Source organism: Larimichthys crocea, chromosome XIII (assembly GCF_000972845.2).
Source record: "Larimichthys crocea isolate SSNF chromosome XIII, L_crocea_2.0, whole genome shotgun sequence".
Classification (NCBI taxonomy): Eukaryota; Metazoa; Chordata; class Actinopteri; family Sciaenidae; genus Larimichthys; species Larimichthys crocea.
This window is the reverse complement of record NC_040023.1, coordinates 21,915,705-21,942,031: the sequence shown is the minus strand read 5'-3', so window position 1 is coordinate 21,942,031 and position 26,327 is coordinate 21,915,705. Positions and strand designations below refer to the sequence as shown.

Below are 26,327 nucleotides of genomic sequence, written 5' to 3'. Positions count from 1 at the left end.
AATTTGCAAAAATAAACTTCATATTTGAATGCTAGAAATAACATCATTAATTGCTTTCAGGAAGTAATATTTCTGAACATGCCTTTTTGCTTTCACTTTACTGATGCTTTCCTTTATTTTTACATGGGGAGATTCTCAGAGGACACTCTGGCAGATTTTCCACTGAAATTGGCAAACTGACCTGCACAACAAGAGCTGGCAGATACTGACCATGTAGCATATAGCCCCAGGCAGCCCAGATGCTAGTATGCCCATGCTACAGTTACATATGAAAGAAAAGTAGGCTGAGACCAATAACAGCCCATCACAGCAGAGATCAGAGAGGCAATAGATTATCTTTGTGAAGGTTTAAGAGTAGGGAATACAGAGACATGAAGATACAGGCACAATCATCATTATTGAGATATATTTTGTAAGACTATGAAGAATTATTTTAGAAAAGGAGTACAGGAGATGTTTTCCTATTATCTGAAGGACAGGATGTCATTTGTCAGGAGAGGCTTTCTAAGCTGTCCCAACGTTTTTCTTTTTTTTTTTTTCAAAAGCTGGACTGCTGAGTATTACTCCTTTGTCTGAAAATAGTCTTCCTGTGGTAGTTGTATTGTATCAGTAGAAATGACTAGCCACAATTCTGTAAGACTGCAGTTGAGTAACAGGGCTGACAAACAAATGATACACACAGAAAAGGTGTAGTAACTGAGATGAAAATATGGTAAAATGATAATCACTTAGCTTTTTTGTATGCCCTTTGTGATTTGGCTCTGACATGTTAGGTTGCATTTTTGTCTCTCTAATTATCACTGCAGCGTGGCTTTTGTAATATGCTTGTTAAATCAATGTTTTCTTTATGTATTAAATTGAATTAGCTGTAGGTGGATTGGCAATAACTGATTTTGGAATCGTGTTTAAATACGCTTTAAATAATGTCTGTATTAACTAGCTGATTGTTTTCCTGTCCCAGCATATGCCAACTGCCTTTTGTGATGAAAAAAACAAACAAACAAATATTGCAGAAAATTAAGCGAGAGGGTGACCTTTTATGTAGTATGAAATTAAAAAAACAAATAAATAAACACATTAGAATTTCTATCACTCACCTGCTATGCTAACTTAGTTTTAGTTTAAAAGGTCACATTTGTTTGTGTGCTAAAAATACATGCTGTGGGTTAAAATTAAGAGAAATGGTTATTTTGTGAGCAGGATGAGGAAACTGAAAAAAAAGGAAAATTAAATCTCTGGAAAAACATTTCCATTTTGATTCCATCTAGATAATAAAACAAAACCAAAGGACAACCGTGGTTATGCTTTCCATGAAGTATGGATTGGTCGGCATATAGTATGACTACGTAACTAAAACAATATATAGGGTTACATGTTTTAAAAAGCTGATTTTCTTAGTGCCACACAGTAAAATTGTCATGTTTATTAAGACCCCTGATAGACCCCCTGATGCGTTGTTGGCTGCAGGATGCCTGTTTGCATAAGTATAAAAACGGCTTCATTTGTGTTTGTTTACATTACGTACAGTGGGCCTCAGTATGTACTGGAAAAACTCAGGATGAAAATATCCAAAGTTATTCTTGAAACTTTTTTTATTTGTTTGTTGTTTTCTTAAAAGGTCTATTGTCTTAATGACAATACAGCCTCACCAAAAGAGGTTAACCGTTTTCTTTAAACTTCCTTTAGTATATGTAGTGAAGTTGTGACATCTAATTATTACTAAAGTCACAAATTAATACTGATTAAATAATAAAGTACACAGTTCGAGTACACGGAGGTGTGTGTATATTTAGGTGACTCATTGCTCTTGTATATTAATGTGTCTCCTACCATTAACCCACACTTGTGTTTGATTGCCTTACCTGCCACACTATTGGTTCCATGTGATCAGCTGTGGTGGACAGGCAGACGCTCAATACAATGGTGTGAGAAGCGGAGGTCAGGACACTGGCGATGATGGCGTCCCGCATAGAGAACGGCAGCATGGTGTAAACCACAAACACAATGAACAGGAAGAATGACACCTGTGGAGAAAGAGACACACTTATGACACACCTGCAGAGCAAAACAGTAAAGACAGACTGGATAAAGAGAGCAAAAGCGATGGATGCACATGAAAAGAAAATACGGAAATAAAATATCAGTGTTGACAGTCCTGTGGACCTGTCACTTGCATGCATATATGTATATGTTCACACACACAAAATAGAAAAATAAATATGCTGCTAGGTTTTCGATATAAAACCAGTGACTCAATCACAAAAGGAAAAGGGAGGAATGAATATATATTTGTGCTATTAAACATATTTTAATGTAGTGCACTGAACAGTCGATCCATTATCACATTCTGAGTGCCTCTGCTTTACCTAAGCTCTCTTGATTGCAGAAAGCAGAAAAGGGGGCAATCAGCTCTCACACTTCAAACCTACCACCTCTGATGCAGCATGCAGAGTGCTACCCTTTTTACCCAAGCTCCACACACATACAAACACACACAACACACACACAGTTTTTAAATGTGCCCTCTGCAGCAGGGTTAAAGCAGCTCATCTGCTGTCGTGCATGGATAGAAAGAGGCCAGTGTTCTCACAGGATGCAGCCAGGTGCCAGTTAACCTTTCTTGGGTTATTTGCAGGGCTAGCGTGTAGCGGGAAGTGAGATGGAAAGAGGAGAGGAAAGGAAAGCGAGCGAGCAAAAATGAGGAAACACAGTACCTCCTCTGTTTAAGCCTGTGTGACTAACACACCGTTCCACACTGCTACTTTCTTAATGGCTAACTATGGCTGTGAATGTAAATAGTGGCAACTTTCAAAGGATGGCCTGTTTCCTTTAAGACAATGCTTTATTCATGTTGGAGTTAAGATCAAATCAGTAAACTATCTTACATATTATATAATATACAATATAATATTTTATTAAAGACAATAGCAATCATAATGATCTTTATCATCCTCAAAATCACTGTTCAGGTCACATACATTCAATGTCATACTGATTGTTATATAATTTATATATAGCATCATACTGAAGGTGTATGTCACTCACTGGCCAGTGCAGTATGATTTTTTTTCTAAAAATGGCAATAGCACCTTGTGGCACTATATTGACAACCTGATATCACTCACTCTAACTATAACTCCTTACATGACTGCCACTGGAGAACAGGTGCAATCCTTTTCCAGTTATTTACTACACAACAAGGGTGAAGAAGGAATCAGAACACTAAATATTATCCCCTCGTACTACCAATTGGTCCATTTTCCAACTCAAGACATGAGACATTTATTTTAAGGTGACTCATTGTTCCAAGTGTTGTTTGGCTGAAATGTTGAAGATGGTGCCTTTCTTTAAATATTGCATGACAACATACAGCAATGACAAATGACAACATAGCGCTCTGAATTTCAAAGTGGAGAGTATATATATTTGGAGACATTGTCTATTTTATTTCACAGCTTCAATAATAAAAATAAATTAGAACGACCTGCCTTAGAATGACCTATTATGTTATATTTCCTGTCTGTTATAAAAGCTTAGTGCTGAACTGGTCCTAAAAAGGATGGATGGATGCAAACCTTTAAAATGTATTTTTAGGACATACATACATACATACATACATACATACGTACGTACGTACGTACGTACGTACGTACATACGTACATACGTACATACATACATACATACATACATACATACATACATACATACATACATACATACAGAATAATATGAAACAATATTAATGTTTTAGTGGACACTGTCTGTGTTCCTGTTGGTCTCTAAAGAATTGCAGTTGCATTACCACAACCCAGGAAGGAACTGTGTCTAATCTCTCTGTACTACTGACTGACCAAGCTTTAACTGGTTGCATTCTCATTTGATTCTTACTGTGTCACAGTTAAGAACAGAAGTTAGGATAAAGATACAAACATAAAGATAGAGATTTAAAGTTTTTGAGGCAGTTTACTGATAAACCAAAAGTAACCATGAATGGCAACATTAACAATCTGACTAAAAGGAAGCTGACCAGACATCTATTTATAGTGTGAAGCAAATGGTAAATCAGGTGTGGAGAGGTGTGTCAGGTGACTAGTAGAGCTGGAAAAACTAAACAGGGCGGTTCTCGTATCCCTTATTCTGTGTCAGAATAACTGTCAATTACTAGAGTGGCTGTAGTGGTGGTGGTGTTTTTGCAGTATGAGAAATGTTTTAGAGTGGTGACAGTTTTCTTCAGCCAGCTCCTTCCTTTTATCTTGTCAAATCCCTGCCGAAACACACAATGAATCTAAAAGCTTAAAAAAATAGATATAAGTGCACAATCAGAACAGATGCAGGGGTGCAACAAAAACAAACAAACAAAAAAAGAAAAAAACAGCAATGTCAGGTTATAGCATTTAAACTGAACAAATCTGGTAAACAATTTAGTGAATGTGAGCCTACAAGCACAAGCTCATTGAGATTTCTCTTCTCTGTGAAGGATTTATGAAATAGCTAAATAGATATTTATTCATTATGTCAGAAGTATTAAGAACATATTAACTTAATTGCTCATACAAGATAAAGATGTTAATTGCTGACAGATATCATCTCGCACAGCTACATAATTTGCTTAGAATCCAGAAAGCTTTTTTTTAATAAACTAATACTCTGAAATCCAATGCTGTTTCTGAATCATGAGACTGTACCAATGTAATGGAGAGGCTGAAGGGGTAGAGACACCTACTGACTTGTCCTGCACACTTGATACTTAATGAAGTAATAAAACAGTGAAGAGCTTCCTTCTGTATGGTTAAAGTAAGCATTTAAGGACTCTCTCTCAGACAATTAAGTGGACAAAGCTTTTTGCGGTCCATCATGGTACAGTCAACTCTACTGCACCATGAATCAATGCCTTGATAATGACACTGAGGAGGGCTCATAAAACAAATTATAGAGATGGAGTGTCAGATTACATTAGGCTTTTAGTCTACAGTCTGTGGAAGAGATTAGTTTACAGACTGTGGTGTGTGCGTGTGTGCATGTGCTATGCGGAAAAAATGTGATCAATTATTTTATTGTGAAAGTGCAGAATTAAGTGAGGTACAAAAGAAATAATCATCCAAAGTGTTCGGTTTGTAATTAGTCTGGACCTTACTTTCTGAGATAAATGAAGGTGTTTAGCACAAAAAAATATATAGTCAATGTTCCTAGAATTAAAATTCTAACCTGATTCACTTTAAGAAATTGGCTTAATTACACCTCCTCTTTACATTTTATTATGCCTCTCTCCCTTGTATTATCCCATTTCCCTCTTTTTTCTATCAGTATATAGTTCCTGTCTTGTTTTCACCATCTTCCCTCTTCTTTACTATTCCAACCAACCCAGAAGGCCTTTTCCTTCACCCTTCAACTCTCCTTTCCCCACCCTCTTCTGTCCCAAAATAAGGCTGGCTGTCTACTCAAAAAGAAGTGTGAGTGTGCATCTGTGCATGTGTGTGTCTAAGAGACAGGGAGGGATCAAGAGAGACAGAGAGAGGGAAAGTAGGAGATGAGGCAGGGTCCAGACATCTCTCAGTGAGGGGTAGAGGCTGGACCACACAGATAAGCCCATTTCCCCAGCATCGACAAACACAGTGGGCTTTGTGGGGAGAGGATAAGCATCCAATTGATTTCAGGTCTGAAAATGGAAATGGTGTACTGTATACAAACTCACTCTGACAGAGGTTGGGTGGTGAACACAGCTGAGAGAATATCTGGAGCCTTGTGATATTACTTTTACATGACAGTGTACTGTATTGTCAGTGCAGTTTGTAATGTAAATATTGTTTGTTGTGTTAATCTCTCTATGAAAATGTCACCACAAATAATGACTATGTTCCCTTTCTGGTGAAGCTGCTTTATGCCACAACAGTAAAAACACAAAGGACAATTGAGAATTTATCTAGTTTTTTCAAAGCCTGTGTAGAAATTTAAGTAGAAATGTTGAAATAAGTAAATTTTGCAATTGGACTCAAGTAGTTTACGCAACGCAAGTCATGTTATTTCCTGCAGTGCAGTGAAGAAGTCCAGTTAGCTTATTAGCGTGCCAGAGCTTTGTGGAACTAATATGCACTGACATAAAAAGAATAAAGGAGAAAGATACTTCCAATACAATAATGCTGCAGCAGAATTTGAGTCTGGCTAAGCAGGAGGAAACTGCACAGTTTGTTTTCAGCCACTATTCCTAACCCCCTGCAGAGTAGAGTAATGGCTTTCATATAAAAACCACTACAACTCTTTTGGCAATGCTGACAACATAAAAGATTTCTTAATAGGTCTTTAAAAAATGTACATTAAGCTGTGCAGGGTGGTAAAATTTGTTTGTACCCTCATTTCCTTCTGGTAAGTATATGTCATTATTGTTCCTCCATGTTCTTTATGTCATACAGAAACCCTACAAATCCTCAAGTGCCAGTTTGGGAGAAATGGTTCATATGAAGAGCCCTTCATGAGCATCTCAGCAAGGATTTCATAGGATTGTCATGACTTCTAGTCAGTCTATAAAATTTCTGTCAGTAGAATTTTCAAAAGCCAGCTGCTTTCACCTCAGTCACACCTAGAAACAGCGCAGCAATTTTTAGCTACATGCCCTTTCCAAAGGATATGATAACAGGATGTTGACACAGTTGTACCGTCCACTTCTTGTCTCATGATTGACAGCGAAAGAATCTGTCTTGTGGAACAATTCATACTATACTGGCAGAAAAGGGTGAAATAAATTTGATATCAAAGCTACATTCATTTAGAACTTGTCCATTTCAAGACAGTGTACAATTTGTCAGAAGACACAAGCTGTGAACACAACATTGACTTATAATGACCTTTTAAGTTGTCATGGTGATCTTGTTTGCCAACAGTTGCTTATTTATACATCCAGAAGTTACAGAGCAACTTGTGTTTTGAGCTACCTGATGAATGGAAGCCCAATATTCACTGTCTTTGGTCTCTACCAACTGGGAAATACCTGTCTCTTTCACTGCTGAATGCACGATTATGTTTTGCCAGATAGTTGCTCACAGTGTCCAGCTGAAGTTTGTTGCTTAGCAGGTTGTGTACAGTTACAGTCACTGACAACAAATGCATGCTGGCTGAAAACAATACATGAGAGTGTTGAGAGTGAAGGTTGCAGGTTGGACAACTAAATGAGCTGAAACTCACTATAAAGCTTTGTAAAGCAGAGGGAATAATCAATAGGCAATAAGAAAGGAATGCTTCGATAAAGGGGGATCATCTTTAAAAATCATCTACGCATTCATTCTCTGTATCCATCTCTGTGTCCCATTTTCATTTTGCTCTCTCTACTTACAACATTTCAAACCACTTCTAATCAACATGCTGCCACATTGGTAACTATTCAGACATTTCAGTCTGTTATTTACTGCACATACTGGTATCTTAGCAACTTATCTCCAAGTCATTTAAGTATCACTATATTCAGGTTTGTTTATTTTGTTCATGCTAATTATGGGTTTTTAAATTGTTATTATGGGCAGAGACATTTTCATACAAAAGCTATCATCCTTAATGAGCTTAGGTCTACATGACAGGTGAGGTGGTGAGAGAGCAATCACTGCTTCATTCCACTATGTCTCATGGCTACCTCCTTGCTACAACACAGAAAGCATTTAATTAGCTCTGACTTTTACTTTGCCTCCCTCTGTTTCTTTTCTGGAGCAGACATCCACTTAGCAACTACACAGTACAGATTCAAAGACTTGGTCATTTATATAATTGGCTGATATGCAAATGCAATGGACGAATATAAACAGCAAGGAGGGCAATGTCTATAAAATAATTTAAAAAATTTAAAGTTGTCAATGCAAATCAAGCATTTATGTGGACCTGAATGTAGGGATCGAAGAGTACAGTCACATTTACCTTGATGGCCGTCTTAAGTGTTTTTAACAGACGACAGGTTGACTAACACAAAACTTTTTTGCCTGGAAGTGAGGACTCCATCACCCTTCATGGACCACTGGCATGTCCTTAATATTTATAGTCAGTATGCCCTTTCAAGGTATATATAAAACATATGAACATGAGAACGGTGGGATCATTGTTGCTAATTTGGCTTTGATGGTTTACAGTTCAGTCAATACATTTAGACTTAGCTTGTCAGCCTAATAGGTTGAGAGTCACATTTTGTTATTCAAATATAATTTGGTTCCTTAGTTCAAATAAGGGAACACATTTATCAAGCCACCTAATTTGCAAAATGGGTCCCTAAAGTAAGAAAGCCTAACAACAAAACATTTAATAAAAGAGAGACAAAATAGAAATGATGAAAAAGTCAAAACATATTTTTTGGAGGCTTGTCCCTGTGCTCTCAGTATTCCTTTTATTACAGTGACCAAAATCCTTATGCAGGCTAATAGAATGCTAATACCCTTTTTCATTTATGCTGGGTTATTGGCAAGAACATATATATTATTCAAAGCTTTTTATTTCTGACTGCATGAAAAGATGTGACTCACATTCATTACACTTATTGCTAAAATAGGTTATCTGGTCAAAGGTCCAGAATTATTGGCGATAACAAAATAACATTTAATCAACTCACTTAGAACTTTTAATTTATGTCACATCTCTTGTGATTGGGCCAGCATCAAACCGACGTAGACATAGCTCAGATAGTTAGTGTAAATGTAGTTGGAAGAACTTGTTTGAGTCAAAAATACCAATAGACTAACTGTAGAAATCATGTACTAGTGAAAACAGGACTAATTCTGTATCTGCGTTTTAGGATAGTAGAATCTACGGTCCATTGTTAATGCATGAACTTGGCAGCGACAACACACAACATTGTCTTCAGCAGTTAACGTCACCATGACAACGACATCAACAATAGGCAAATAAAACACATTAATACCATAAATCATCTGGGGACAGGATCGATGTGAATTATCCCCATCTAAGTATCTTCAAGTAATTAACGTTTTACAGATTCATAGAAAAATGTATTTCAAAATAGAAAATACTACACTCCATAATGTAGTGGAGGAAATTGTTCGGACCAGATTGACTTGCCATATCCAGACATGGTGGGGCAATGTGAGTCATTTCATTTATCTATAATATGGCAACAAGCCCATAAAACACATAGAATACAGTGTCAATCCACAATAATGTCTCTTCAAATAAGCGTTAATTAACATGGATAAGATGCAGCAGTCACAGAGCATTAATAGCATAATAGTCTAACATTTTCAATAGGCAAAAGAAAGGAATGAATAGAGTGGTCGTGCAAATCAGTGCATCTTTGGCTACCTCTTTGTGATAGAAGAGACCACACAGGACATCTGTCTTGCCAAGTACTATTTAAGCTTTCAAATGATGAAGACCTAATGTACTGTGGTGTTTTCAATGAGCCCTGTTGCAGGATGCATCTGGCTGTACCAATGAAATCACTGTAGTTAAATGGGGCAAGACAGAAAAACAACTGATATAATACAGAATGCAATATTCATGGCATATAGGTATATAGTATACAGCTCCTGAAAAGATTCCTAAGATCAAGGAATATTCTGTATATTTCGGTGTTAAAAGCTATCCGGTATTTTTAATGAAATGTTACTGTGTCTACATGACCATAATTACATAATGCATGCATAATTACTTGTTTTTGCTTTAATTAGTTTTATTTATTCTGCATACATGCAATTGAACTGAAAATCGAAGATTTAAATCATCAATCAGAGAGGTCTCAGTCACCTGAGAATTTCTTTAGATTTTTGTTTGTTTTTTTTTGTCTGTGAGTGTCCTCTGGGGACATTTCAGTCCCCAGAAGTAGCTGCAGAGAGTGCTTCTCGCTTTCACGCTGCTCTCGGAAGTAAAATCATTCCACTACGTCAAGTCGTCCCATCCACTCAGTGAAGATGTCTTTGACGGGTACAGGCAGTTGCAGACCCAGACCCGTGATATGTCTGATTGAGACAGAGGCAGTAGGAGAGGCCTTGCCTGGTCAGGCAATGAAATAAAGTTATTTTCTGCCTTATGCTTAAAAATGGTGAATTTACATCTTACTATATAAGTCTCTGTCTAGTCCAGTTGCTTGATAGTCTATATGAAAAACATATATACAGTTGAATATTCGTATTGGACAAATCTGATTCCACTGACCAAATCTGGGCAGAGTCAGGTGCAACCGTACATTCTCATATGCATGGTATTGAGAGGGCCACATGGGATCTTGATAAAAAAACATGTATTGATTTGCACATGTTCATTTACAGCAGTTTCACACAACACATCTGTTGGGCTTCCTTCATACCAGTTGACTGCACTTTTTCATCAGTGTGACTCCGACTATGTAATCAGCCTTCTGTCACAAGCTGTGGAGCCATCAAGTAGAATTCTACACTTTTCAGCAACTCTAGCATCAAGCATGAAAAAATAATAATATGGTAGGTTCTGTGTTGGCTCACACATCATGCATCACAGCGTTTGTGACCTTTGACATACAAGTTTGTCATACACTCTTTATTTCCCTCTACCTACCATCACTTGTATAAAAATGCAGCAAAGGACCTAAATCAACAAAGTACCACTGTAATGTATACAGTGTAATACATAACCATGAGGTTTTACAATCCAAAGATCATTATTATTTTGATGGTCAGACTTAAATAATGCAGTTTTTTATTCCATTAAAATTTCATTCTGATATAATCAAGGTTTTTTTTTAAATGGAATAACCCCTATATTTATTACTAACACTCATTCAGGCAAAATAGACAAAAAAAAGACAAGAAACATGATGAAATGTCAGGAAGCACTCAAGCTTGTGCATGATCAGTCTAAAACTTAAAAAGGCAGCCTGTTACAGAATGTAGGTCAGATATCAAAAGAGATGAAATAAAAGCTTAGGGAGGGAGTCTTGTTTTACATACAACCATGTTCATTATAACTACACTCCACATGACAGACAAGAGATGGAAAAAAGGCTCTCTCATCATAGACATAAAAAACATGTCTGTTTTTTAGGTCTCCAGAGCAGCCGCATATGTTTAGGTGTTAGGTAGAAGCCAACTCAAACAGAACTGAAAATGAGTGAATAAAAGCCAAGTCAAATCTCTAGCTCCTTCTGCTACCAGACTTCATGATGTTCTCTGGCAATCAGGGAAGTGTTTTTGGATAAACATGTATCATACCCGTAATCCTTACATAAATAAATATGTCCTCTGGCAAGTTGAAATGATCAAGATATTGATATGGCTGGTTAGCTTTGACAAAACATGCACTTCTAAAGCCAGTAAATCTCTCGTAGATGTTGTCATTCACTACATGAGAACTCAGCAGACTTGAAAGAACTCAGTAAAGGAATGAAAGATCCTTATCCCATCTTTTTCTTACCCCTTAGTGCAGGGGTCAGCAACCTATGGCTCGTGAGCCAGATGTGGCTCTTTTGATGACTGCATCTGGCTCGCAGACAGGGCAGAAAGTAAGCCGGTACGGTCTGGTACTGCGTACACCTAAACCATTCAGTGGCGGTACGCAGTACCAGGAAGATGAGAGCGACTGCTTGCTATAAAGCCCTCATTCAGAACCAATCACTGCCGCACTCTGGGTCAGAAAATAGATCCGCTAGCAATATGCAAAATTCCTTTTAACTCATTCCGAATTGTTTCTGAACTATCCATGCTGTGTTTTAGTCCATGCTGGACAGAGCCTCTCCCTCTCTCCCTCGGAGAGAGCCTGGTGGTCTCCTCTGCGCCCAGCCTTCCAAACGTGTACCACACGTTTAATGTCTTTACGTTTGTTCCAAAATGTCCCAATTAAAAACAGTAGAAGAGTAAGCAGTTGTGTTTCGTGTTCTTTTGTTCAATTTTAACGATACAGAACAGCTCAGAAAAGAAACTGCTTATGAGCTAACGACTGGAGAGTTCACTCAGCAGTACATGAGTGCGCATGTGTGTCTACATCCGAAACACAGTGGTTGCTATGGGGATTGGTGCATGATCTTGACCATGCAGCACCAGAAGTCGCATTAATGTCAAGAAGTATTTTATTTATTATTGGTTAGCTTCAGTATAACAATGTTATTAAAAAGAATACATTCAGAGACTTATTATACTCTAAAATTGTTGGTCTTACTTAAAAATGCACACATTTATCTATGCATATTATATGGCTCTCATGGAAATTTTAAAATATGTGGCTTTCATGGCTCTCTCAGCCAAAATGGTTCCTGACCCCTTCCTTAGTGTTGAAGTACTTATATTTGACCCATGTTTGGTTTGTTGCGATACAATACAGCATTTATTTATTTTCAAAAGATTGTTCCTCTAGTGAACAATGTACTGTACTAGATATATTCACAGTTGTCATTTACAAGTTATTGTATTGGCCCTTCCCTAAGCCACTAAATCTCCCCTTAAACTTCTCAATAAAACAGGACAAATGCATCAGATAAATCACAGAATGTTCCTCTGCAACAAATTATTTTGCCACAGAACATCTATGTATCTTACCTGATCCCACGGACAAATGATCCCACCAGAAAACATAAAAAGGTAACCCATGGCAACCAAGCAGGCCCAGATGACCAGGGAGAAAACACGTAGAAGCTTCTTGAAGATTGACTCGATGCAGACGAGTACAAACACGGCCAGGAAGATAGCCAGCGCTGTGGGCACAGTGATTACAAAGGCCACATGATCCTCAACGTTCTGAAAAAGGACAGGATAAGAAAAATAAGTGAGACATGTGGATGGGCAAATTGAGAGAGAGGAAGAGATGTGGACTTTATCAAAAAAAGGAGGAATAATCAATTAGAGGGAAAACAAGGTCTTCCTTTAAGGGATGAATAAAGAAAAGAAGCAAAAAGACATACTTCTCGAGGGGCGCACGAAACAGACTGTGTTATAAAAAGCCACTCTTCTAGCTTTGTCTTTCCTCTTTAGTATTCTGAAAATACAAACAACCATGGCCTTTTCAAACAATTTGACTCAGTTACTTATTAATGTATTCAATTCTGCTTTATATTAATCAAATACTCTATTAGATAAATCTCTCACATTTGGAACAGATTTGTTATATATTTTAAACTATATAGTACCTCATTTGATAAAGGTAAATTTTAAATACTACTAAGATTTTCTTTAGTTTTTATAATTGTACTGTTTTTGTATCTAGATAGAGTATTGTCGTCTATTTTTTTTTATTTATTTTTTTACAGCTCTTAGAAAATCCAATCATAACAAATGATTTACCACCACTAAAATCTGAAGTGGTGGTGATGATCCATATCCACTTTTCAATATGTGACTGTAAAAGTGAAAAAAACATTTATACTGAGACACCATCCTATGCAGTGAGGAAAAACCCTAAAAAGCCCCTAGAGTTAACCAGTAGCAAAGTTGAGGTCACATCCATAATGGATTTACTGCTGCCTTTCTGAAACACATTTAGATCTGAAAGGTCTAATAAAAATTTCAGGAGTTTTTTTTTCAAGGTGCATGTAGGAGGATAGCACAGTGAAATAAGCCGTTTGTGCTGCCTGTGTGTGCCAAGCTTCATCCCATCATTGCTTTTCCAGTAGTGTGACGGGGGACGTAAAGGGTCAAGATATGGACATGTAGGAAGATGCGTTACATCTTCACTGACTGTGTAGGAAAGGATCTCTGTGATATACACTGATATCTACCGATCAAACTCAAGATAGCATTTACCCAATAACAATATGAAAAAAGACTTATTCATACTTTGTTCTTAGCTTAACATCAGGGCTACTAATTTAGTGACAATGTATCTTCATCTATCAAGACAGGGCTTTGTTTAGTTTCCCATTTATTTCTGAATTTTAAAAACTCCACTCTAGTGTGTAAATTATACTGCATAATCCAGCTTAACGGATGCATTTTTTTCAAGTTCTCTTTTGAACTAATGCTGTAAATGCATCATGCATGCAGTTATAATAAAATAGAATAATGTGTTGTTTTTATTCATTGCATGTCACTAGTCACAAAATAAAATTCTTATTTCATTCCATCATTGTTTACAGAAATGACCTAACCAACCCCCGCCCCCATCTTCCCCCTGTCTCTTTCACATGCATGCAGTCAATGCACTGGGACAGGAGAGAATATGTGTGTCTGCAGAGAGCCAGAGAGAGTTTGTCTCGCCCAGAGCAGAGCTCCAAAACAGCATGGGATTTAGGTCAGCCAGCCAGCAGGATGGAGGGACGATAGGATACAAATAAAAGAGAGACAGAAATATGAGAAGGTGAGAGATGACACACACGAGAATGTAGAGAAGCTAAAGTCATTGCCTATCCAGCACAGGGGATGCAGCAAAAAACAAAAGAGGATGTGGGACAGATAGAATGAGCAGTGGCCTGACAGGAGAAGGCGCTTAATGAGATGCTTGTTCATTGTGGATTTCATGGGCCTTCTTTTCAATTCTGGAGCACCCGTGTTTCTAATTCTACATTAATACTTAATGGTTTTGCTGCTGGTTAACGCTTCCTTTTATCACATATTTCATACAAATACTATCAACTGGATCATAATAAATCCAAAGTGAAATGATCTATTTGGTCATTCATCGATACAAACACCAGTTGTGGTTGTGGTAATGAGTCAGAAGAATGATGAACGATGATTAACCACTTAAATATCTCCCCCATGTGCAAGACCATGAGAAAATCACAGTAATAGTAATTATGGCAGTGTGTAGGAGGTTGTTAAAATACAACCAAATATCAGAAAAGTTGCCAGACTAAATATGATTCATTTAAACATTGTTGTGTCTTCTAATCTCTTTTTAATCTTCTTTGCTTTTAGATAAGGGATTTCATTTGTTTACTAATTAGGCATAAGTTAGCCTGGGAACCAGATGAATCTGCGAGCTGTATTTGTTCTGGCATATGTGTCTGGTCCCCAGTGTTAGGGAATTTTCTATCCTTAGGTTACATACGGCCACGTGTGGGCCTTGAGGTCCTCGGCAGTATTAGTTATTTGGCTTTGATTGGAAACAGTAGGTGCCAGTCTGTCTCAACACTGTGGTGGCCAGGGTCGAAGAAACCTATTGCTGCCATCTTAGACTTAATAGAAAGCTTGCCATTGACGTTCCAATTGGCATAAACAGACAACAGTGTCTTCAGACTAGAATATGCTGACAATAACACCTGCATGGGTAAAACCATTGTCTTTGATTAATTCGGGGCATGTCGTATTTGTCGTGTTATCTGTAGGTATTTAAAGTCTAACCACCAGCAAGAGTCTGGCAGAATGCGAGACCGACTCAGGCGCTTCTGATGTACTTTGAGAGTGTCTCTAATTCTCCTTGGCCAAGTGTCAATAAATATTACAGCATAAGACATTAGAGGCTCCTGAACACTTTTTCCCTTCTGACCTCACCATTGACCAGCAATTTCTCCACTGCACATGCATAAAAATCCTATGGAGTCTAGTGTGTACTTGGTGACTTTCTGTCTATATTTTGACTTTTCAGATAGTTTAAATTCAATGTTTTTTGTGTCTAGTGACTGTCCAGGAAAAGGTGAGAAATAAATTCAGATAGATTATATTATAATTCATTCCCATGTATGCTGCTTGCGGCAATCACAGTCTACAGCTTTTTTGTCAACAGTGCTCAGGGATCTCCCCGCTTTTTCAAGCTTTTTTATTTGGCAGAGACAGCTGAAGACGTGACAGGAATGACATGCAGCAAAAGGCCACAGATCGGATTCGAACCCCGACTGCTGTGGCAGGGACTCTACCAACTGAGCTAACACTCCTCTTTCGTTCTTTTTAGTGGTAACTTTCCCATGTTTTCAGATTTGGAAATATTCCAAATCTAAAAACATGGGAATTATGGTAATCTTAATTAATTAGAAACTGCACAAAATTTAAACAAGCTGTATCATATTCAAACAACTTTATCAAGTTTTAGCCTAATAGTTTTATTTAACAATATTATGTAGTCAACAAGCTCAAATGTGTGGCTTCAATGGTCTTGTGTTCTGGGCTCATAAGTGTGGTCCAAGGTTCTAGAAATCATCTGCAGTAAGTAAGTAGTGTGCTATGTGTATTTGACTGAGGAAGAGCAGATATTCAAGTGTAGTTGCATGAAATCTGATTGTTTTAGTCAAGATTATGCTAAAATATAATTTCCCCAACTATATTTAGGTTCCCTGTTAAGGGCCAACCTTTAATTTAGTAAATTCCCATTTTATTTTCGTTTATTCCCAGAAAGTCACATTAATCCCATGGTGAGTTTCCATTTTAAAAAATTCCCAGGATTTTGCAACTGTACTATCAAGTCAGTATTAAACAAACTTTCTCTAAAAAAATAAAAAACTATACTTTAAGAGGTCCTGTACAGTTAAGCATGTTTTTTGCCTGTGTTAAGACTAACTTTCTTACCAACTTCCTAAAAAAATCTGCATTTAATGGACTGAAAATGGCTCAACTTCCTAAAAAAATCTGCATTTAATGGACTGAAAATGGCTCAACACACCATTTACTATTTTAAATCACCCTGAACCTCGCAAGGCCAATGCTGACATATGGTCAAATATTTGGGACTAATTTATGTTGTGATATTGATGATAAAAAAAGACTATTACCTCTCTCTTACCACACATGGGTGTCCTCTGCCTTTGAGTGGGAGACAAGTCTTTGAAACCAAACTGGTTTAAAAATGTATGCTGATTGAGATACATCGTTCACAGAAGTTTAGGTTATTTTTTTTGCTAATCCTCTACTTGATAATTTACTGTAGCAAATTGGTATAGACTGGTATAGAAGCACCACCGGACTCCATCCTTTCCTTTAATGACCCTCCACACATATGCATACACATATGTGTGGCTTTTTGGTCAGCACCCGTTGATAACAGCACTTTAACATCGTAGTGACTGTTAGTCTTGATTCAATGGAAATGCAATGGCTGGCTCTCCAACCCCTGATCTCCTCACCATCTGGTGGTAGTTTTATGTTATATGTTAAAACAACTTTATCATGCAAAACTTGTTTTTGTTGTTTTCATTCAGGTTTGCAGGTTTAGCTACAATACTAACTGAACCCAATGATTAATTGTGTTTTGATGTATTTTATGATGTGCAGGCTTGGTGTGTGTGCATCAATGCTTTGTCTCATTGTCTATTTCAGTGTGTTTTAGACTAATCCCTTCTTAAAAGCAGACTCAGTGACAGGGTATTTTAAACACACAAAAAAAATGTGATAAGATATAAAAATGTTCATCTTCTAAAATCAATCATTATATTATGTTAACATGTCATGTTGTCAAAACTCGTTCCTTTTTTTCCAGCCAGTCAACATATGCACTTGACTTCACAAGATTAAATTTACAGGTTTTCAGAGCGAAGATAACCCTGTCAAAATAGCGACGGAGGGAAACAGATCTCCTTTCTGTAGTTTAGTCAACCATGAGGTCAGACAATAACTAAGCCCCTTATTCCCCCCTCGCTTTTATCTCACCCTTCTCTTCACATTAGTGTTGCAATGAGGACCGCATGCTGCGAGAGTGTGCGTGTGTATAGGTGTTGTACAGAATGTGTGTGAGTCTATGAGAGGGGGGAGCTTGTGCTTCACAAGCCTGTGTGTGTGTACGCATGCACATTATGCATGTTTGTGTCATCCTATTTTTATGCATGCATATATAAAATGTGAGAGTCTACAATGTGTGAGTGCACCACATGTATCGAGATGCACCTGTCCGTACTGTTTACATACCATATTGTTGTATAGTCCTGGATGTTTGTTTGTACTGTATATATAAAAATTAAAAAAACTACAAAAAAAAAATGTATGTATGTGTGTGTGTGTGTGTGTGTGTGTGTGTGTGTGTGTGTGTGTGTGTGTGTCTGCATGTTGTGAATGAGCAGCTTACCAGTCCGGAAGCAAAGAACACAGTCAGCAGAGCCAGGCAGGCTCCCATCACTATAAGCAGCAGAAACACAATCAGAGGATGCTGCTGGCTCATACAGTAGTAGGACTCATAAAGCCAATCCGGGGACCTGTTCCTTTCTTGACCTCCTCCTTTATCCCCTTCACCAGACTCCCCTGTTCGGTCCAGGAGATACCGCTTCCTCCTTATTGCCTCTTGCCACATGGATCTTGGAGCCGAGAAGGAGGAAGAGGAGGGAGAGAAACTAGAGGATGCAGAGTAGGTGGTCACTGTTGAGGTATTAGTAGTTTCCACCACAGATGAGGAGCAGTTGCTCTGTTCAGCTCTCCTGCTGTTGTTGTTCCTGTTGGGGACCCTAGTGTGAGAGCTCCTAATCTCCAGCATATCCTTCGGTTCCTCCTCCACCTCCTCTCTAAAGTCCTTCAGGCGGAGACAACTGAAAGCTGAGGCTGAGTCTGAGTCAGAGGCAGCGTGCGCTGGCCGGAGGGGTGGCAAGAACGCACCGAGGGTAGAGCGCAGCATCCTCCTCTCTCTCCTCCTGCCAACATGTTGAAGCGGGAAATGAAGGGGAGCGCAGAGACTGAGAGTTCTTTAGAGGGAGAGAGAAAAGTGGGAGGGAAGTGAAGGGAAAGGGGAGGGGGAAAGGGCTAAGAGGGAGGGGAGGAAGAAAAAGAGGGTGCAGCAGCAGAGAGAAGTCAGTCGAGTGAGAGAGAAGAAAATAAACAGAGGAGAAATTACAACACTGACATTTATGCATTATGTAGTTCTAACACAAATGTAATCATTTGAACAGAGAAACTGGAAAACATGTTTTTTTTTTAAAACGACTAAATAAAACATTAAAACCGTTTCAGCTTGATCCAAGTGATGTTTAGGATTTTGAGAAGTGAGATAACCCACACCATCACCACTCCATATATTTTTCAGACATCCACTTCCCTCTTTCTCCTGCACTCTCTCCATACTGTCAGAAGGCAATTTCCCTTAATTCCACATTTGTTGAAACAGCTCTTACTAGTTGAAGGTTAACTGGTGACAGACGCACAAAAATGTAGAGCAGAAAGAATTATCCACCAGGAGAGGATGTCATTTTATTATTACATTTTTAAATAACTGTCTGACTGACTGACTGACTGTCAGCGAAGTCTGATCAAAATTGCTTAATGCTTTCATCTTGCTGCCTCTAAATGATGACTCTTCAGCTCAAGACCAGAGCAAAAGAAAAATAAAATAAAATAGACTAGAATAAACAAACACACTTTTCATTTGCAACACTACTGTATGTGTGTACACACACACACACACACACACACACACACACACACACAGACACATCACGCAAAGGGGCCAGCCAAAATATGATGAAAGTGGTGCTGGCCCATAAATGATGACTTCCAGATTCCTCTAATCCCCTCACATCATGAACTACCTCATTTGAGTGCTGGGTTTAAATGGCCAAACTATTACTGCACAAAGCAATAAATCCTAATTGTGAATATGAATATTTATCTATCTAAAGGCTTGTTATGGCTGTCACTTATATGTGTGTGTGTGTGTGTGTGTGTGTGTCTGAGTTTGTCCTGTGCCTGTACATTTATTTTGCAGCGTTCATTCAGGTTTAAGTGGGTGGACAGTCACTTACAAGCTGCCAGCCAGATCCATCAACTGCTTGTGCCAGGGTGGTCGACAGGCTGAGCATGTGTTTGTATAGTTTTTCTATGGCAACATACATTACACTACTTGGCTGTCCATTCCTGTTGAATATGTTATAATAAATTTCACCTTTGTCACATGTGTTCTGCTTTTGAAAACAAAAATTATTTGTATAATTATATTTTTCAGAGGGGAAAAACATGCACTTTTTGTATATGCAAATGCAAATGCATATATGCATATAATCATAAACAGAACTGTAATTTGAGCATGTAAAGTAAAGACAGTTTGAAGACAAAACTAAAATGTAAGCACTGTCTTTAAGAGTATGAATCTTTGTCAGGTTAAAGTTTTTTGAAGGTGACCACAGCATAGCTGCAGACATTTGGTACTGGAGAAGAGTTGTGTAATGTGCTTTAATAACCTGTCTTTGATGTTCTGCAGTCCCAAAGAGCATTACTTGTCAAGTGAGCAGTTGACCATACCATGCTGTGCACCTTGCATAAGGACTGTTCATTTCACACTCATCAAGTGAGGTGTTATAAGTAGGGCTGGGTATCGATTCAAATTCCAAGAATCAATTTGATTCCAATTCTCAAGACTGAGAACCAATTATCATAATCCGATCCAATCCGATCTCGATTCGGGTTAGTGTTATTAAAACCATTTTTTTAGCTGTTGCCTGAATTATATGACTGTGTAGTTGTGTGATATATTAATACTAGTATTATTTTAGCATTCAACAGCAAATTAATTAAGTATCACCCAGAATGGTGATAGTATTGCTTTCATAAACATGCAGGGGGCAGAATTACCAAAGAGATCCAGGACAGCAAACAGATGATGCCAGAGGTGTCTATACCTGCAGCAATGCACTGCTAATGGGACACAAACCTGGTGCATTATTAAAAGAATTAAGAATTCACCCAAAAGCTGTTGCTGTTAAATACAAATGCATTATTATTTTAATTATCAATATGAAAAAGACGTTTGCGAGACACCATAACGTAGTGTGGCTCTGTTACTTTCATTAGCCGCCTGAAGCCCTCGTTTTCAACAACGGAATAAGGGCGCATATCTTTGCAAATGTAACCCGCAATCGCCTCAGTTATTTTAAGAGAATGTACAGAAGTGGCTGGTAGTTGTAGAGTTTCCTTGAGTGTCATCTGTTGCGGCCCGGTTGGCTTGGACATGAAATCTTGGTGATATCGCAACATGTGGTTCCTGAGGTTGGTCGTATTTCCGTAGTACTTGACCTCCATTTGACATAACTTGCAAACTGCTTTGCTTTTGTCAAATGCATCTTTTTCTTTGTCGTGCCTGAACCCGAAATGGTGCCAGATGGTAGCTTTGAGTGTTTCAGGTGTTTTCAAAGCCGGGACTTCGCCAGCATTTCCAGTGTCCGACACCATGTTCATTGCTTTGTTGTAGCAACACGGTGCACGCCTGTTTCAATTCAATGACGCGACTAGTGGGGTTAAAGTTCACCAGGGGAAAATGTATTAAAAATTTGATTTAATTAAATCGATCTTTGGATGTACGAATCGATCTTAAGGAATTAATATGCAAATCGATTCAGAAACGGAAAATCGATTTTTTCAACACAGGCCTAGTTATAAGTTCTACTAACAGACAGTGATGTCAAGTTACATGATGGGAGTAACATGGTCTTACTCATATGATGCAAAATGTGCAAATGTGCAAATGTTTCCCCACTTATCACTAGTAGTATCTCTTCTGGTTTATTTCTCAAAGTTGTGAGAAACTAACAACAAAATGTCCTGTTAATCAAAGTCAGAGAGGCAGAGACCTGAAACTGAAAAAACTAAATCATAAACAGTGAAAAGTGATATAGCAGTCTAAATATTTTACAACAAAAATTGTGACTCCTACTGGTCCTTTACTCTTCTGTTCACTGCCGATCTGTAAAAAAACAGTCGACAATAAACAATTCAACAATTGTTATCTCAATGCACTGTACTGCGATGATTTTGTTATCTGTCGAAATCGCCATTGTTTCTGGTCTTATCTTCATCCTTTTCTCTGTTCCTACAAAAACCCAATTTACCCATGGGAATCATTACAGCTTCATCTAATCTGACTTCATGAGTACGGGCATCAATTTTTATTGATTTTATTACCATTTTAGAACTGACTGTCAAAGCATTACACAGCAACTAGGTTTGAAAACATACTTATTCCCTCCGAGGCCAGTTGTATTGGAACTAACAAGAGTGATAGTGATGGTTTCATTAGCACTTGTGAGCAGCGATTGAAAAAAGAAATGTACCAAGTTCACCCCCTTTCTCTTATCTTTCTCCTCCACCTTCCCCACTTATTTCACCCTCACACATTTCCCCTGCAATTTCCACCAGTATCCTTCCTGTGCTCTTGCAATACAATCCTCATCACCCCCTCCTGATCCTTCCACCCTTCAATCTGTCCCCATCCTCTCTAAAAATCCAACCGTTCTCTCCTAAATCCTCTTACCTCTCCTACACTGAGATGTTCTGCAGCCACTTCCTGAACCTCAAATAGTGTATCCTTTACATGCTATATTTTCCCCTTACACCATTTTGCACTTCAGGTTCCTTTTTTCTCTTCCTCACCCCTCTGTTCATTCACCATAAAGGAATGCTCATTCCAGTTAGACCTACTTCCTACTTCTTTACTCCACCTACCTACCAACTACTTTTACTCCATCTTACACTCCTTCTCTTCTTTCTCCCATCTTCTAACCTATGCCTCAGTATTGCTGATTAGATTTGATGCGGTCATGTGTTGTAGGTACTGGAGATGAGAACAGCTTAAGTAGAAAAAAGCTCCAGTAATTTCATTCCTTTGCAGACAAATGGCATCATGCAAACTCATGCCTCAGCATAAAAGGCATGTTTGTGAATATTGATTCAATCAGTAATGTTGCTGGAAAATTAGTCATACAGTTTAGTAATCCACCAGAATGTAGAGCCAATATAACAGTGTCTTAAATGAGCAAAGCAGATATTTTTTGATCTAATGTTGTTCATTGTGTGTCTGGAATATACAACTTATTACTCATTACACAGACTCATATCTCTACTACCTTATATCATCAAAATATAAGGTAGCTAAAAATAGCAGCAAAAGTTGGTGCATGGTTGCCAGCCTAGCAAACATTTTTAAAAGTTACTGTTCAGCCCTGGCTAGGTTGTTGTCAAAATTTAATGTACAGGGTGCGGAAAAGGTAACGTTAAATAAAATAAATAAATAAATAAAATATACCTTTGCAAAGACACTTTCAAGGGACAGTGTTTGCCAACTGAAAAGTAACTGTTTTTTGTGTGTAACATTTGGAAAGTGAATAGTGTGTCGCTAGCACCATTACAAGTAATTTATAAATGTAAATGTTATGGAAATCCATGATGCATTTTTGTAAAGGCCATTCCAAACGGCTGCATGGCAACTGCCCTGACAACCGCCTACCTACCTGAGCACCCCATAAAGCAAAGAATATTTTTCAAAAGTGCAACCAAGAGTTCAGCACAATGAGCAACCACTTCATACCATTACCGCAGCAAGATAAACTGCTCCCTCTCATTGAAATGACTGGAGGCAGCAAGTAACAGCATACTGGTTTGAAAGCCCCAAACACTTGACACTGGGTCTACAGCCGATAATGTTTGAGAACCTTAGGTCATTAGAAAATAATCACAATAAGATGTTTTTCTCAAAGGGCCCAGTCCTAAAACGACACACACTCCAATACTTAGTACTTTGTGGAGTGTGATAGAGATGCAACTATGTGATGTTGTTCACTTCTGTGCTAAGGTGACAAGAGCAACGTCCAAAATAGACTGCAAGGGAAGCAGAAGGCAGTGAGATGAATGCAAACACATTCGCACATACAAGAGGGAGAAGCAGCTGGCAGATATTGACCTATTCAGGGTTAAGTGGAGGTCAAGAAAAACAGACACACTCTGTCTTCCCATAGTGTGTCAGTGATTTTTATGTACACCCTCCCCACACACAGGCATAAATACAAACCCACTAATACACAGACATTCCAGTAGCATTTGCAATGATTGTTCCTGATGTACTGCCAAACAGCCTCCAGTTGTCAATATATTACTCAAAGCTGACCACTATGTGTCTGCTGCATTCTAAGAAACAGATCAAGTAAGGTATGCTAACAAGAGAATACACAGATACATACTTTTCAGTTGCCATCACAAGCCATTACTTAAATCCCACTTGGTCCTGCTCACAGTGCTTGTTCACTTCATCAACCAAAATCTGGAAAAGAAGTGGTCTGTATTGTAGACAAATTTAAGATAGTGGGCATGGTCACTGTATTCTAGCAGGGTTTTTTTGTCAGGCATCTGCATTTCCTGCAGAGGTCTACTTAGAGTTCAAGGAACCCCTTCAGCAACATCGTGTGATGCAGTTCTAATAGTTCTCTCATTACCAAGAGGCTCAGGGGGACACTGAGAAAAACTGCCCAAGTCAGCAGTTGTTTATAGACAGGGGGTACAGTTTAAATCTTTGCGGAGTGTCTGTGCTAGCTACACCAAGAGCTGGTAAAGATGGTTCAGTCCTTGCTTTCCTTCTTGACCTGGGAGTAGTACCATGTTTACAGTTGTATGTTGTTTTTGAATAAATAATGTGATTTACGGAGCTTTCTGATGGACAAATGTTTAATCTTAATCAACTAACATAAAAAAATAATAATAAAATGACTATCTGCCATTAACAGGTAACAGAACTGGGCTCAGCAGCCAGACTGGACCAGGTACGAGGATAGGCTCTGAGACCAACAAGGAATAATGTTACACGACCAAGGTGATTTATAGATTTTCCTAATGGAAAGATTGCTATGTAGCAGAACCTCTGGCTGTCGTTAGGTCTGTCAGCCATGTAGGTAACCAACTGGTTCAGTCTTGGGATGCCAGGAAACAAGCCCAGCAAGAACCTTTTGTTATGACTGTGGTCATGTTTGTTAGCAGTCTGTGTATGTTTTTCTCTGTGTGCCCTGTGNAACTGGTTCAGTCTTGGGATGCCAGGAAACAAGCCCAGCAAGAACCTTTACATCCTTACAATATTAAGATAATCTATATTAGTCATAACTACAATATAATAATATGAAATAAACCACTATTTTACAGCCAGTCTTGAAAATATGTACTATTTTTGTGTTTATTATGTTTTTCTTTTCAGTTCAGGACGATACTTGCATTAACAGTGCTATTTCATGAGGGAGAAAAAGCAGCCATTTTGTCATGACTTAAACACAGGTGTTACCAATGATGCTAATTAAGGTCGAACCTTGATTAGCATCATTGGAAACACCTGCAATGACCCTGTTACTTCATGTCAAAATGGCTGCTGTGAAAAATAATAATAATATAATGCAACAATTGAGATTTACAGGATATCTCAGTCACACAGTATGTTTCATGTCATAGGTTTATCTGGTTTTAATGTTATACTGCCTTTAAAAAAAAAAAGCTTTCCAAATGGATTGGCATTTGTATGTATTCATATAGCTATGACAAATGTTCACATTTTGAGGTAGGCTATGTTCTGGAGAAAGCTACAAAGACTTTTAATTGTACTTATTTGTTTTTTTAATGATTCTGAAGCAGTGTACAGAGAGAGAAATCATGCTGTTGGTGTTTCTGGTCAACAAGAAGCTACTCACTTATTTTATTTAGATTGTAAACCATCTTACCTCGACGAAGAGAGATGCTGCCCCTGTGTGGCTCTTCCCGTCAATATCCGTGCCGCGGGCTGCCTCTGTCCAAAGTTTACACCGCGGCACAAACTAAAACTTGCGCAGCTAGCTTCACACACAAACGTCTAAGAACAATTCACATTGTTTTAGACAAATAGTTTGATACATAATACACGAAAACTATTGTCTTGAACATGTTTCAATGCGCGTCAAAGTGCATGCACATTAGGACATGTAAAGCTGGGAAAAACTTCTCTCATCTGGTCATACACCTGTCCGAGGGAGGGCGTGCAAGCACCAAGTCACGTGATAATGTTGGTCCAAAGGCAACACATTGAAATGAAATAAAGCAAATATTACTATCCTATCATCTTTCTCATGCACACGTTTCCACAACTTACCCAAGCTGTAATTTTAAATGATAGCAATTTGAAAGGGGAAAAAAAAGATTTTTAATCATTTTCATCTGTTGTCATAATAATAAGCAATTTGATATACTGTATTGTATTCCACAATATAATATGGTCTACACAGCCTTATTTAATTCTCTTGCTGGCTGTCTCCAATTCTCATCAGGCATAACCTAGATCTGAAGATAGACTTGGATATTTTCAGTCACTACAGTATATAATTTTAACTCTTCATCATCTGTGTGCTGAGTGAATGAGGACTAACTGCACAGTTTCCTTTAATCTTCATCGTCTCTGGGCAGAAATTAAATTGATTATTGTATTATTTTTTATGCAGAATTAATTATTTGGAAATGTCACTGCCAGTGGAAAATTGCAAATGTTGGCCAAGTGAAAGAGTACATTGAATATTTAAAATGATTTATATTTGATTTATATGTTGATGAATATTTATATTTTGACGGGAGACTCTGAATAAGCCTAAAGTGTGCCAGTTGCAAAATAGAGGTTTCACTCTTAGAAAGAACCAACTCTGTTTATGTTGCTCTGTAAGTATCTCATATAATGCACAATATAATTCTCATTTACATAATGCATTCCCCAGCCCCAAGCCCTATCACAACTGCATGGATAACCCTTATCTTAACTGTAGTCTAATCCT

The 26,327-nt window shown here is 38.1% G+C and overlaps 1 protein-coding gene across 2 annotated transcripts in view; it reads right to left on the bottom strand.

The window, feature by feature from the left end:
• adcy2a (adenylate cyclase 2a) overlaps positions 1 to 25,540 on the bottom strand; it is a 57,954-nt gene extending 32,414 nt beyond the window's left edge. Inside the window, exons 1-4 of one of the 2 annotated variants that reach the window (XM_027287389.1) lie at positions 25,254 to 25,540; positions 17,876 to 18,540; positions 12,490 to 12,687; positions 1,863 to 2,024 (exon numbers count right to left, since the gene is read on the bottom strand). In XM_027287389.1, the coding sequence (XP_027143190.1) occupies positions 1,863 to 2,024; positions 12,490 to 12,687; positions 17,876 to 18,415 (900 nt within the window). In that variant the 5' untranslated portion in view covers positions 18,416 to 18,540; positions 25,254 to 25,540. The remainder of the gene's footprint in view (positions 1 to 1,862; positions 2,025 to 12,489; positions 12,688 to 17,875; positions 18,541 to 25,253) is intronic. The other variant, XM_027287390.1, reaches the window with a different exon arrangement.
• Between the last annotated feature and the right edge of the window lie 787 nt (positions 25,541 to 26,327).